This window comes from Lytechinus variegatus, chromosome 4 (assembly GCF_018143015.1).
Source record: "Lytechinus variegatus isolate NC3 chromosome 4, Lvar_3.0, whole genome shotgun sequence".
NCBI classification, from domain to species: domain Eukaryota; kingdom Metazoa; phylum Echinodermata; class Echinoidea; order Temnopleuroida; family Toxopneustidae; genus Lytechinus; species Lytechinus variegatus.
The window spans coordinates 40878051-40893518 of record NC_054743.1 but is presented as its reverse complement, the minus strand read 5'-3'; the positions used below and the strand labels follow the sequence as shown (position 1 = coordinate 40893518).

Below are 15468 nucleotides of genomic sequence, written 5' to 3'. Positions count from 1 at the left end.
CACGTGGAATTCCATTATTTTAAAATTTTGTGCTACAGGCATGGAGGTCCTAGTCATCAAATTCGTAAAAATTGAAATATTGTATAATTCAAACAATAAAAAACAAAAGAAATAGTGAGTGAGTGACATCATCAACTCTCTCATATGGATGTAACTGACTCGTTCATATAACTATTTTGTTAAAAATAAACGAAAATTTGAAATGTCATAACTTTCTTATTTTACATCCGATTTTGATGAAATGTTCAGCATTGTGCTTGTCTGATTTTCCTCTATTGATTCGAATCAACATTTTTCTGAGGTGGACTTGACCTGTAAGAGAGTAAGTCCATTTACGCTCTATCAACCATTAATGTATCTTTAGGGCAGTGAACTTTCCCGATGTCCCTTAATTGCCTGTTGGTAGCTAGCACGGATGACCCAAGATACTATTTAGGTATAATGAGACACGCTGCATTCTCGATTGTTACCTTGGTGCATGCTAATTTCATATGAAAAACATCTCTCAAAATCTGATAAAATCTTATCTCTAACAATATATTTGCATTATATTGATCATTATTGCGTGATATCAGAGCGAATCTTGAGGTTATGCATGTCGGGATGGAGGGAACATTTCGGTAACACCAGTGGCGTAACTACGGGGGGGCATGGGGGGCACGTGCCCCCCAATCGGCTGGCCAAAAAAAAAAAAAAAAAACGGGGAAAAGGAGAAAAAGAGGGGGAAAAGAAGAGAAACGTAGTGGGAATGAATAAATTATGTTCATTATATATGTTATATCATATTAGAGATGATTGTCAATTGTAATTTTAGAATGTTATTTATTTTTTATGTACTTCAAATGTAATTATAATATGTTACTCTGTCAATTGTATCATGATTGTGAATATGAAATTGAAAGTGGAAAATAAAATAATTGAATTGAATAATTATGTTATATTACATAAGAAGCATTTTTCATAACTTTATGAAACATTATTTGCTCAGGGCCTATGTCTTTATTGTTTCTGGTGCTCGCATAGACTGTTTAACGAGATATATAATCCCGTTGTACTAAAACCTCCCGTTTTCAAATCAATATACTGTACACCAAAAATATTTCCTCGCTATTCGAGTTATTATTATTTCATGTAGTAACATTTTCTTCTTTTTCATGACTACTTAAAGTGATTGCCCTATTTAAGGTCTTAATATAAAACATTTCCTGTCCGTGCTAACGTTCGCATTAGTTGCTGGCGAGATGTCTGCTCGTCATGAATTCTAAAATCAGTCCTTTCAATGTCCATTTTTCTGATCTCAATATCAAAAATTTTCAGCTCACGCTTCGCGCTCGCATCATTTGGTTAGTGAAATACGTACGGTCTTAGTGAATTCCTGCAAACAAGCCATATAATGCCACTCTTCAGGACTGAATTTCCTAAATTTTCAGCTAGCGCTTCGCGCTCACAGTATTGTATTAGAGATGGGTATGATAATCATGATAACCATGTCTACAAAAAGTGCTAAATGTGTTTGGATGTAATTCTAACAAAATCAGCAAAGGATGGTACTAGCATTAGATGACTATGCTGAGATATGTATACTCTTAATGGATTCCTAAAATATATTCCCCGTTTGGGGTCAGTATATACAAAAATTTCAGCTCGCGCTTCGCGCTCGCATCGTCTGTTTAGCGAGGCAGGTACGTATCATTACAAAAAAATCTTATAGTGCCCCTTTTTAGGTCTGAATATAAAAAAATTTCAGCTCGCGCTTCGCGCTCACATCATTTAATCAGTGAGATAATATCCATTTTATGGCACTGCATATCTAAAAAATGTCTATATTAGGTCAGTAGTATACCTGGCAAATGAGCGCGCTCCCTAAGTGACTCTAAATTTTTGCGGGTGCCCCCCAATGCCGCGACCCACGGTACGCCACTGGGTAACACCCATGTAAATGGCATACCAATAACTGTTTCAATATTTGGTTTGATAAATTTCCTATTAGCATGATATATGGGTAGGTCTAGCGATGGAGAACTTCTTTACGTGTGAAAATGGAGGCGGCCATTCATAAAAACAAATTAACTTATTTAACAACCTAACCAATCCAACCTCTGTCTTTCATTTGTCAGTTTTCTTCTTAAAATAAGGAGTCATTGAACCCCTTTTGTACAACAAGAACCTCGATAGAATAATACACACACTTGAAGTGGAGAAAAACAGTCACCTCTAAAACACAGTAAAATTTTACCCAACAGCGGGTAAAAAGGAGACATGCATGTTTGCTGGTTATTTTTTTTTTTACCCCATATTGGGCAAAATGCATGTTTTAAGGGTAAATTTCAACGCAACATTGCGTAAAATTTGCAAAATATTTAGTATCTTTTTAACCAACCAACATGCACATTCCCATTTTACCCGCTATGGGGTAAACCGTTTTTAGAGTGCAGGATTAAGAAGGGGAAAGGAAAAATAAAGTGAAAGTTGGACTTTGATATGATTTCGTTTAAATAAGGGGGTAGGGTGAAAGTGTTCTATCGCGTTCCACTTGCAGAACATGCTGGACAAGATTCCCCTCCCCCGGGATATGTGCCACATTATTCCTCTGTTCATAATTGTTTACCACACTGCAAAAACTCCGGTGTTGATATAACACCAGCCCGGAATCTCTATCTGTCCACACCAGAGAAGTGTTAAACAACACCAGTTTGGTTTTGGTCTAACACCCAGATATATATACAGCACCAATTAGTATTAAAATAGCATCGGTTTGATTCCAAACTGCTGTTATTTCAATACTTCTCTGGTGTGGACAGATATAGATTCCGGGCTGGTGTTAAATCAACGCCGGAGTTTTTACAGTGCACAATCATCGAAAGTAAATGTAATTTGAAGCCATTTTCACAAGGGTTGACAAGTTTTTCCAATAATATTGCAAGGTTTTCAACATTATTTTGATCTCAGAGTGTAGGCTAAAACAATATGATAATCAACTTCAGCACATCAAATTGATAACTTAATTCTAATCGTCACCCCACCTTTCTCCTTCGCATAATCTGCATGTTTTATATCGGGCTTATATGGGCAAATATGCCCTTTCTTTATTGCATCTATCAAATATTAATTTTGCATGGATCTGCAAACACTTGACCTAGATGAATCATTAACCAAAAATGGAAAGATAAGGAAAACCCCGAACTATCTAATTGGCAAAGGTAAAAGTTCGTTAATAACGAGTAAAATTATAGGCAATTACATCCATTGTGAGTATGGATCAATTTATTCCGACACTCAATTTGCTCATTGTTTTTTGAAAGAAATCATAAAATTTGAAGTCGATGATTTGTTTTCGGGTGTCCATTGAAAATTGAAATTTCTCGTATGAAACTAGGGAATAAAGAAGAAAATAGTTGCGATAATTCACACTAAAAATTAATGATTAAAAAAAAATAGAGGAGAAACGCCCATTTTGTTTGCGTTATATTTACGTGACCTTCTTGAGTCATATCTCCACATACCGTATCCCTAACAACGTCCATAAGAAAGCAAAAACCCGAACAACAATCTGTGATAATTACTTCATTCAGAATTGGGAGTGCTATTCACTAAGCTATATAATTTGTGTGTGCGTATTTGACTATTCCTTATATTTTTTGGCAAAGTAAGTAGAGAAATAAATTCAAAATGGTTGCCGGCTGTGGACCCAAAATCGCCAAGCTTTTCTTATTCATCTTCAACTTTAGCATATGGGTAAGTTTGAGCTGATTATATTTTTTGTCAATGAAGTAGTCTTAACGACATTCATAGAATTGTTTGTATTCATATCCAGTTGTTATGTTTGAATATAATGTTGATATGGTTGCGTGTTTTTATGATTCAATATTTGAAAGAAAGTGGATGTTGAGTTAGTGAGGTTTACAACATTTGCGTTTATTATATTTCTTAGGCACATTGATATTGTCACATAGCATTAGCTTATAACATAATTTTGTAAAACAACAACAACACCAAAACACACACTGTATTCCCGAAAATACTCTATAGTCCGGGATAGGCCCCATACAAATTTACTAAACATTGTTTTTTCTAAATACTGTTTGGGCCAGTGGCGGCTATTTTAGATATCAAACTACAACAATGTTCCCATACATGACCAAATGAATTATATATCTCGTTAGTAATGATGATTTGCATACATTACTTCGTTCATATATCGCAATTTCTTGCAATTGAGTGCCCATTTTTGTGAAAATTAGTTTTTCCCATTTATGTTGTACATAATAAAGTATACAGGGGCCTATTGCGGCCATTTTGAATATCCAGAAAATGAAAAAAAATTGTCACAAATATAATTTTTCAGAGAGTATTTCACTCCAGTCACAAAATTTCATGTATTTTATAGTAAATGTGCGGAAAGGTTTTATTGTTAATTCGCATATTTTGGCGGCCATATTGGATTTTGCCAATTTGCGGAAAATGCTCAACGTTACACAAGTGGCATCATTCAGATTCGTAATCAGCACCCTCGAATTGACAAGAAACCATAAAAAATATTGTATATATAAAAAACAAAGTTATACTTCTCTATCCTGGACTACAAGTATAACCAGAGCCTTAATGATGGGACTGTGAAAATCTGGAATTATTTTAGAGTGCATATGCATCATCCATTTTGCTTCCAGAATACACTATTTCATCGTTCCATTACCATAAATGCATGAAAAAATAACAATTGTCGTTATCATTATTTGATCTACTGCCATCATCGTAATCATAAAGGAAAAAATCCCTTTAATCAACGAGCCCATTGAGGGTACCGTAACACAAACTTTAGCAAATGACCGTGCACTTAGTTTTTACCATTGATTACTCAATGTAGTCAATGAAATCGTAAATATATTCTTTTATGATGATTGCTATAAAACTCTGCACTCTTAAATTGTTGGGCAACATACTGTCCAACCAACAATTGGTTAAAGAATTTATCCAACTTCGGGTAGTTTTCTACAAATCCTGTGTAGTTTTCACCCAAATCACACATTATTGGTTTAAAACTAACCAGAAATTTTTAACCAATTATTAGGTGGACAGTATGTTGCCCAACATTTTTAAGTGTGTGTTACTGGCCCCAGGCTTACTCGAGATGCTGGTTCACTTTGACAAAAATACGAACGGTCATGTTAAATTGGACATCGCCATGAACTATGTTAACAGTATACATGTGAAGAGCTCACGTGCAAAAGGGGTTAGGTCCATTTTTCATCTAATTTGATTTTTATGTCTTAATGTATAGATTTTTAGTAGCTCTATAAGATGATACGAAAGAAAATTTGAAATTCCTATTAAAAAAATTAACTAAAATGGCAAAGAAATTTTTTTTTTTTCAAAAGGGGTTAGGTCCACACAATTTTATTTGAAAAGGATATCATAAAAAAATATGAAGACAGGTAGATTTCTTTTATACTTAATTTTATGTTCAGTTTCGCATAAGAATATTGCAATATGGGAGAAAAAAATATTTTCTTGGAGTGAACCTAACCCCCTTTGCAACAAAACTCTTCTCAGGAACTCATTTGTCAAAAGGGGCTAAGTCCATTTTTAATATTTTTTTGTGTTTTCTATCTCAAAACCTCGACTTTTTAGCCACTCTGTTTGATACCAAAGAAATTTTGCAATTTAAATGAAAACGTGAATGAAAGTGGCAAGGAAAAATCACCTTTTTAATCAAAAGAGATTGGGATATTTTCAGTTTAGTTGGAAAAGGGGTTAGGTCCACAATTTTATTTTTCTAAAAGATATATAGAACAAATTGAAGACAGGTAGATTTCTTTTATACCCAATTTTATGTTCACATGATAGGGTAGGACATCATGACAATTTAGTTTCTCATAAGAATATTGCAATAAGTGAGAATAAAAAAACATTGTTTTTCTCGGAATGGTCCAAAGTGGACCTAACCGCTTTTGCAACTAAACTCATATAATGCACGAAAGCGCGTGCTTGCAGGGCCAAATAATGAACGATATGCGAGATGAGCCAATGGAAATACCGCACCGAGGTCCGCAGAATCGAGTGCGGTATATCCATTTGGGGAGTCGAGCACAGAGTTCATTATTTAGGTCCTCTATGCACAAGAATGCGTGAATTGTTTGTTTTATACAACCATCATGTTACTGAGTTGACCCAAGTGCTATATTTTATATGAATTCTAGAATATTCAGATAATTCCAGACCTCGCACTATCCCGCACTCTGACGTCAGAGTGCAGGATAGTATTTTTTGGTATGACGTCAGAGTGCAGGAAAGTACGTTTTGGATGCAATAATGCAATTCGCTGAATATCATGTGATCAGATTCGGACCAATCAGAACATTCTTGGCCTTCTTGGGAGTTTTATAATATCATCTTTGCATCATCGTTTCCTCAGGCAACCGGTATCGCCCTTATAACCGTCGGGTCCTACGTGACTGCCAAACAGGCCGACTACCAGGAGCTATTTGCGGAGGACACCTTGGTGATTGTTTGTGCTTTGACAATAGCCATAGGATGTTTCACTTTCATTGTGGGATTCTGCGGGTGCTGTGGTGCAATGAAAGAAGGCGTTTGCCTCTTGAAAACGGTGAGTTGGGGAAAATGGAATATATTATTTATATATGTATATATTATATTTAAAAATAAGAATATTGAAAAAAAAATGTGTCGGATAAGGGACCAAGAGATACCAAGATTTGACTGCAGTTTTCCCTGTGGGAAAACTGCAGGGCGCCATAACTCTCCTAAAAACGATTGTTATATATATATTTATATATATTCATATATAAATGTAATTTTTTTCTCCAATTCTTCTTAACCTTTTATGTAAATTCCTTGTAAATTCTTACTAATTTCCCGTTCAGATTTAACCCGAAAATCAGTCGGCTGGGACAACACTCCTTTCTGTGTAAAAAAAAAATATACTGAATATGGATAGATATACTGAATATGGATAGATGTCTCCCCGTTAACTCCTTTTCTTTTCCAAGTTCTTCTCCTACCTCCACCTCCGTCCCCTATCTCACTTTTTCGTCAACGTTAAACAATCTCTTCTGAGTAGAGTAAAACAATATTTTGTGACGTCATGTAGCTTCCTTTTATATCTGATTCATGTGTCATTTTTTCATCTAATCCTAAAAAATGATGCCTGTCTGATAGAAGATTTTAAACCTTCGCTAAGATAGGGAGTTTTTGTGTGTGTGCATCATGTGGGTAAAGTGTAAAGATATTTGTATGAACACTCTGGGTACATCGTTGGACATAAATTGTTATGGGTATGGGCGATGTGATTTTGTTTTCGAGTTTGTGATGTGTGTTGGTTCTTAAGGTGAGGGGCATTTTTTTCACCCCACAAAGCCAATCAAGTTATAGTTTTCTAATTAAAAAAATACCTCTCATTGCCTCAATCCAATCTTCTTATTTGGCAGTACTGGTTCTTGATGCTGCTAATTATTTGCGGTGAGATTACTGCAGGTGTATTGGCATTCGTTTACAATGAACAGGTAAGATCACAGGAATATGAATTGCCCCCGGTAACTGCCATATGGGTTCATCAAGTTCTGCCAAATCTAAGCATTCGTATTCGAATTTTCAATTATTTGTCAGATGAAATAGCAGAAGATGGCATAAAACGCATGCCATGCATATTCATGGGCACAATTACAATGAAAGAATCAAAGTAAGAAAAAATGTTCTTCGGCTTAAAAACAATCATTTTCTTTGCAAAGCCCAGTCTCCAATTTTATCTAGGACTAATATATCAGAATATAATTTTGGAATATAGCTTTAAAAAACTGTATCAACGTGTTTTATTTTCAAGGTATTAATCAATTTACCTGAAAATGTATTATCCATTTTTTTTGGTTTGCAGATTGAAGAAAGCATGTTGAAAGGAATGACCACAACGATTAATGAAACTTATCCAATTACAGATGCCTCTAGGGAAGCAGTAGACGGTATCCAAGAAGCGGTAAGATGATTAATGCAAAATTCGAAACCGATATATCGATATTTGCATTAATCATACTAAAAAGTAAAATAAAGTAGTTGCAGCAAACAATTATTAAATGAGAAAGTCTTTTAAAGCAAGCGAAACAGTCAAAATATTATCATACATCTGCTTCTGGTACATTGATGTAAACTTATCTTTGTAAATTCATGAAATCTTAGCTCAAAATTGATTATTCTGATGATCACTTGCACAGAAGAACATAATATGCGGAAAGTGTAGTAATATTGCTTCTAAAAATACCCATTTATTGGAATTCCGGTCTTACTTTGCTCATTTTTCAGCAATTACGAATTTTTCTACAGAGATATATTTGGCGCATATTCTTTTATTCATATATACAAACACTTTGGTGGTAATTTTGTTGGATTCTGTTCAAACCCATTTTGAGATTTTTACAAATTCCTCTAAAAATAATGGCAACTGCCAAAGAACGGTTTAATCAGACATTCACGTCGGGAACTGCATCCTCTCTCGGAAAATAAGTCTCGCTTCCTGAATAAATTTTGATATTTTTGTCTCAAAAATAAAGAAGCGAAATGTCTCCATTTTAAAAGAATATGTAATTTAGAACATGGAATTATAGCCAAGGTCACAACCTAGCCTGAGCTTACAATTCGTAATTCCGCAATGTTGCTCGATCCAATTAAGCTTTCCGAAATTTTTCGATGTCGCTTTAATTAGGGGGAATAAGGAATTGCCGCCACGTGTAATTTGACCTGATAAGTTGTCCTGGAAAGAACGTGAAGCATCACATTGAACAAGTTAGTGGAAATGCCAACTGAAAAATTGTTACACATTCATGCATTTCATGATTTGTCAATAGGGACCATCTATTACATAAATTAGCCTAAATCATTTTACTCTGCCAGACAAATAACTGAAAATCTTGGTTTCTCTTTTCTGTTCGCTCTGTCCATTAGAAATATATATATAGAGAGAAAGTAATGGTAGGTGTATCTCAAATAAAATTTCCCCAGACCTATCCTTCCTTTTGAAAACTTTGGTGCAGACAAAAGTCCCTGCCAAGAATAACCACTAGCCCACGGAGGCGGGTAAGTGGCTAGGGCGAACCCGATCCGATTGACCGTCAGATGAACAGATGTCCAACCTCACCTGTTGCATTCCTTTTGTCGGGTGTAGATGAGTTTTTTTACGGTAGAAGGTGCTTTCTTCGTTTGGATTGCATTCTATATCTCTCTCTCTCTCTTCTCTTTGTTTTTATTTCAGTCCGAGTGTTGTGGTGCGAGTGGATACAAAGACTACGCAGGCTGCAAGAACTGTGATCAGAACGAAGCGGTACCCGAGTCGTGCTGCGTAACAGACGCAGACATAACGCAATGTCAGTTGGGTACAAAAGGTTTTCCCCTTAATCCAGATCTTGTGTATGGCGTGGTGAGTGTTTTTCTTTTGGAATACCTAGAATGGTTTAATATGCAGGGTTTAGTCATCATCAAATAGGTAAAGGTAATTTTCTACTTGGGAAGTCAGTTCTTCAATATACAATAATAAACGAAGGGAAGAATTCTGGCTCGACTCGAGTACACTTCTTTGTGGCACACCGGTAGATAGGATCTTGAATATTGAAATGCAGCTATCTACTACAGCATATTAGCTGAGAAAGTGGAAATTCATCCTGTATGTCTCCATGCATATCAAATGAGGAAAAGCTGGTTAGAAGGCCACGATACATAATCATGAACATGGTCCAAGAAAAATTTAAGGATGGATGTTTTTTGTTCCATACACATAAATGTGTTATTGTTCAATGTTTGGAAGAGGTTTGTAAGTTGTAAGAGCGTCAAGGTCTAGTAGTTTTGACTCTCGCTTCTTAATGAGACTGTGGTCGTGGTGGTGGGTTCGAATCCCAGCATTATTAGCCTTAATTCCTTCACCAAGAAATTTGTCCACATTGTGCTTCACTAGACCCAGAGGAGGTGAATGGAACCTGACAGAAGTTTCAAATTCTTTGAAATGCCTGTGCGCAATCATAATGGCTTGTCAGACTAAAGCCAAAGTAATGAAATCCAAAACCCTTCGTAAGCACGTAAAGATAACGCGATCATGATGATAATGTGCTGTACAAGTGCGGACTATCCTCGTCATTATTTGTAAAAGGTAACTTGTCTATGATCATTTTATTGATATCATATCATCGTTATTCATTATCGCTATAAATTTCTGTTAGGGTTGCGTTGAAGCATCAATTGATATAGTCCAGGACAACTTTATTCTCATTGGCGCAGTTTGTATCGCTCTTTTGGTCTTCGAGGTAAGTCTCAACCCCGGGTCTCAACATTACTCAAACTCTGGTGTATGTTTTCGCCTAATCCAGGGTCCCGTCTTACAAAGAGTTACGATTGATGTGATCAATCACAAGTATGGACGGCCAGCAATGTCAACAATGTTAAATGCATGTTTGTTCTAAAATATTTTCTATGACATGTAATCAGGAATTCGATGTTATCTTGAAAATTCACTGTGCTTTTCTCTGTTTACTATTAAAGGACATTGTGTAAATTATTTGTAGACAAAAATATGACACTGATGGATTTCCATAGAGTTACGATTTATCCAATCAATCAGAAGTATGGACGGCCAGCAATGTCAATATATGTTAAATGCATGTTTGTTCTAAAATATTTTTTAACTATGACATGTAATCAGGAATTCGATGTTGTCTTGAAAATTCACTGTGCTTTTCTCTGTTTACTATTAAAGGACATTGTGTAAATTATTTGTAGACAAAAATATGACATTGATGGATTTCCATAGAGTTACGATTTATCCAATCAATCACAAGTATGGACGGCCAGCAATGTCAACATATGTTAAATGCATGTTTGTTCTAAAATATTTTCTAACTATGACATATAATCAGAAATTCGATGTTATCTTGAAAATTCACTGTACTTTCTTTGTTTACGAAGGACATTGTGTAAATTATTTGTAGACAAAAATATGACACTGATGGATTTCCATAGAGTTACGACTGATTGGATAAATCGTAACTCTTTGTAAGATGGGGCCCTAATTGGACGTTGATAACTTTGGGAAGTTATGTTTTCCCAAAACCTAACGCAGAGGGCTCAACTCCCAAAGGAGATGAGTCGATTGGCTCTGGATGAGGGAATTTAGGAGTCAGGCCCTCTTTGAGTAGGTTAACTGCCCTACAATCTGGACTACTGTTGGCTCCACTATCTTGATTTACTGAGATGGTTTGGTTCAAGTTTTTCAAGTTTCTTGTATCTATCCTCAAGAGAAAAAGAGATCAAAATATACAATCTATCACAATTCTCATCTGTAATAATTTACATAAAATGAACCAAAGAAAGTGGGAAGAAACATTGCAGGAGGCCAACCCATTTCTAGAAAAATAACTTGTGTATAAATTATACCATAAAATCACAATTACCTTCAGGGTTTTCCCCTCTTTTGTTCCGGTTTTGTAAATGACCTTTTTACCCAATCAATTATTTATTAGTGAGGTCCTATGGAATTTGTTGAAATAGATTGTGTGTATATAATGAGCGACGTGGAACGATAGTTAGTATCATGTAAAGGTAATGAATTGTGTATAGAACGCCGAAGCGGAAATCCCTCGCTATATTTCTCACGTAATGAATTGAATTGATATGGTTTTTGCTTTTGTTTGCACCAGAAACATACATTTCTATACATATACACTGTAAAAAATGTAGTGTTAAAACTGACACCAGTTGGTGTTAATAGAGGACCACACCCCGAGGTGTTAAAAATTACACCCTACAGATTGAACATAACACCAAAGAATGTAAATGTAACAACCAAAGGTGTTGTAATAAGACCTATAGGTGTAAAAACCAACACCACCAATTTAACACCAGTGTAAAACAACTGGTGTGGTTCTCTATGTACACCGGTTAACACCACAGTTTTTGTTGTGTACCATTTTGATAATAGTATCTATTACTCCCCTCTCTTGACTTCTTCAGATTTTGACAATGGTCTTCACCTGTTGCGTAATCGATGGCATACAGAAGGGGGAATTTAAATGGTAAGCAACATCTCATTCAGAAATAAAATTCCTTCCTTATATCATAAAAAAATGGTGAATTTATTTCCTGTAATCACTTGGGTTGTAGACTGTTGCCGCTGCAAGGGTTGCATTTGTCGTTGACGAGTGCAGTCTGATCCTTTTAATTCCCCAATCTGGATAGCCCATAGTTCAGCTGCCCGGTGGGGCCCCTGCTGAAAAAGATAACCAATTTCCATGTTTCATGGATATGGAACACAGACCAGTCTGATATAGGAATGACCTGCCTATCATTTTCTATTAGGTGGGTTGAGACGAGGAGGGGGGGGGGGGTGAGAGATTAAATAAATACATGTTTGTAGATATTCAACGTGCATGTTTACCTGTGCGTGTCACGTTGAACACCGCATTCCACCGAACATATTCATTCCACCCTCTAAATCCATCATAAATAAATAGATAAATAAAATAATGCATACATGTATGAATTATTAATAATAAATAATAAATCATCTCTGAATGTAGCCGAAAAAAAACTATATCATATTTAGATCCAGGAACAAGAGAGTCCCACATATGACTTATCACATATCATAATTGATAAATCTTGTAATTTCTAAATTGAAGAATATAAAATTATCGGGGTTACTTTTAATGACACCATAGATTCGACCATACACGTATCACAAATTTGTAAATCTCTATCCCAGTATATTGGTATCTTATAAACTGAAATTCATATTACCTTCATTTTTTTAAACATATCCGTTATAATAGCCTTATCTGAATTACTGTAATTTTGTTATTTTTCTCTTTTGGGGCATTCTCTAAAGCAATTTGGTTTTTCAATGGTCCTCGCCATATTTTGTATCATCTATTACTTATGTAGAGCGTATGATTTGTGATATTTCTATGGTTGTAGAAATTGAAAATTTATTAAATGTTCTTTTCTTACTCATTCCCTTTATTTTTTTTTCTTTCAGAGTCGATAATCTGGAGCAAGCAAATTCGGATTTCCATGAAAATTTAAATGATTGATTAATCATTAATGTAAACTTACTAATTGAAGTCATTCGTGCCTGTTAATTTATTCGTTTTAAGTGCGTAAATCACGATTATACTAAGTATGTACGTCGTATGACGTCTTTGCATAATAATGTTAAACACAAACAAAGAGGGGGGCGGGTTAAGGATGTACAATAAGTGAGCATGTGGACATAATGCTTATATGTTTTTGGAAGATGTTCTTTTCTTTTAATAAACGCAAGCCGCTTCAACGTTATCGTGGAAACCTATGCAATATATTAATGATATCCGTTATTGACACACAAGAATGGAAATTAATTACGATAAGAAATACAGCAATAAATGAATGAAACCATACATAACTTCATGCGTAGACAGTATGTCTAGGATAGATTTATAACTGAAATCTAGAGGGTGTGATTTCCTGATACGAACTTATACTCAGATAGTTATTGCCGACGACAGTTGAATTGCGTTGTGACGTTGAAAAATGCAAACCTATTCGGCAAATCGTAAACGTTTTCGTTTTCCTCCATGCATAATTATGCTGTGGATCCAAGCCAATTAATTCTCTCCTTCCGTCTACATTATGTCCGTCGATCTGAGAGTGATCAGTCTTGTCGTCAACTTTTTATTCTTTGTTTATATCACCTGTACTATTTTCGAATAATTGTAAATATGAAGTGAGTTTAATGTATTTTTAGAAAAGAAGGTAATGGCTATAAGACGGATATCTTAACCGGAACTAAGATTAATGTTGCATGCTTTGAACAATACATGTTTTGCTTCACATTGAATAAGAAGGGAAAACGCATTGTGAGGCCATTAACGCTTTTTGTTGCTTTTTGTTGTAATTTTGTACTACCGCCCCATTCCACAGAGGGTAGACCTTTTAATAATAATTATACTTGCTTATATAGCGCCTAACACTTACTTTGTCAGAAGTCTCTAAGCGCTCTACAATATATGCAGCATAATTACCCTGGCTTTAGCAGTGCAGCTGTTACGCGCGCTGCGTTTCAAGGAATAAATTCCTGCCAGGTACCCATTTACCTCACCTGGGTTGAGTGACCTTCGAAAGACAAAAAAAATTGGCAAGGTCTTAAAGCAGTCTTCAAGATTACTGAAATTTGTCATCTCTATTGAATAGCTCAGAAAGACCCCTTAAAGAACTCTGAAGAAGAGATTGGTATACTTCTTGTTTTACTGGGCTTAGACTAGTCTGCTAGTCATATTTGGAGATCTTTTAATGGTCTATCAGAGATCTTTTATGCCACAAGTGATCTTTCAGAATTCTTTCGATGGACTTTTCCTGGTCTTTCAATGATCCCTCATGCGCTTTACAGTGATGTCCACCAAAGTCCTAAGAGACTGTCGAAAGATCATGGAAAGACTAATAAGAACTTTGAAAATTCATCGAAAGGCCACTGAAAGACTGCTGAAGGACCACCAAAAGACCAATTTTCTGTAAGACCGCTGAAAAATTGTTTTGAACCGTTTCAAAAGGTTTTGGTGCTCATGGAAACCATGAAGACCACTGAAAGATCCACCAGGACTCCTAAAAGACCTCGGAGATCTTTGAAAGTTCGTTGAAAGACTTTTGAAAGATCAAGCAATTTTCATGGTCTTACAGCAGTTTTCAGAGGCCTTGCTCTCTGTGTAATAGGGGTTGTAGGTTTATTATACATGTAGATGTAAACCATAGTGATTGTAATCATATTTTTTTATGCTACTTGCTCGAGATTATGTAAGCATCAAAATCTTCATGACTTTCCACTTAATGAAGAAAATGCAATTGGCTATCATTTCAAAAGAAATTGAGGTCGTTCAGCTAATATTAATAACGAATTCTCTGAATTTTCTGAGTTTTATTTGGGAGCTTGGATGTCATGCACTGTTGCATGTGTAACTAATTTGAGTGAGATTTACGTATACTTTTACTTGTAGATATATTACTTAATCATCATTCTATTGATATAATGTCTGTAACGGGAGTCAAATTAGATGGGAAGTCAAAATATGAGAAAACTTGACAGTTTGAAAATCCATTCTGGATGATATCTGATATGTTGCCATCACATGCCAGTAGAATATAGGGGTATTTTTTTTTCTCTGCCCAAGCTGTACCTAAACATTGAGATGAAGGTTTTTGTGCCGATATGTATATTGTATATCGTGATATCAATTTTTAGCTGATTTTGATAAAACCTTTGTACATATACCAAATACTAATGTAGGCAGTTACGTCATGAAGGGAGCAAATAAAAAAGAAGGGGTGGAATTTTATGAAATATATTGCTGTTATTTTTCTACCGCTGTACCGATGTTGGTTCAATAGTCAAATATACAAAACGAGAGAAGAAGAGAGAGAGGAGGAAGGGGGAGCTGGAGAGGAAGAGAG

General features: G+C 35.4%; 1 protein-coding gene across 1 annotated transcript; it reads left to right on the top strand.

The window, feature by feature from the left end:
• The first annotated feature begins 3479 nt into the window (after positions 1-3479).
• On the top strand, positions 3480-15353 carry LOC121414051 (CD151 antigen-like). Its single transcript, XM_041607096.1, has 8 exons — positions 3480-3735; positions 6413-6604; positions 7446-7520; positions 7889-7987; positions 9257-9421; positions 10215-10298; positions 12001-12062; positions 13025-15353. Coding segments are annotated over exons 1-8 (744 nt in total). The 5' UTR covers positions 3480-3669; the 3' UTR covers positions 13026-15353.
• Positions 15354-15468: the final 115 nt, after the last annotated feature.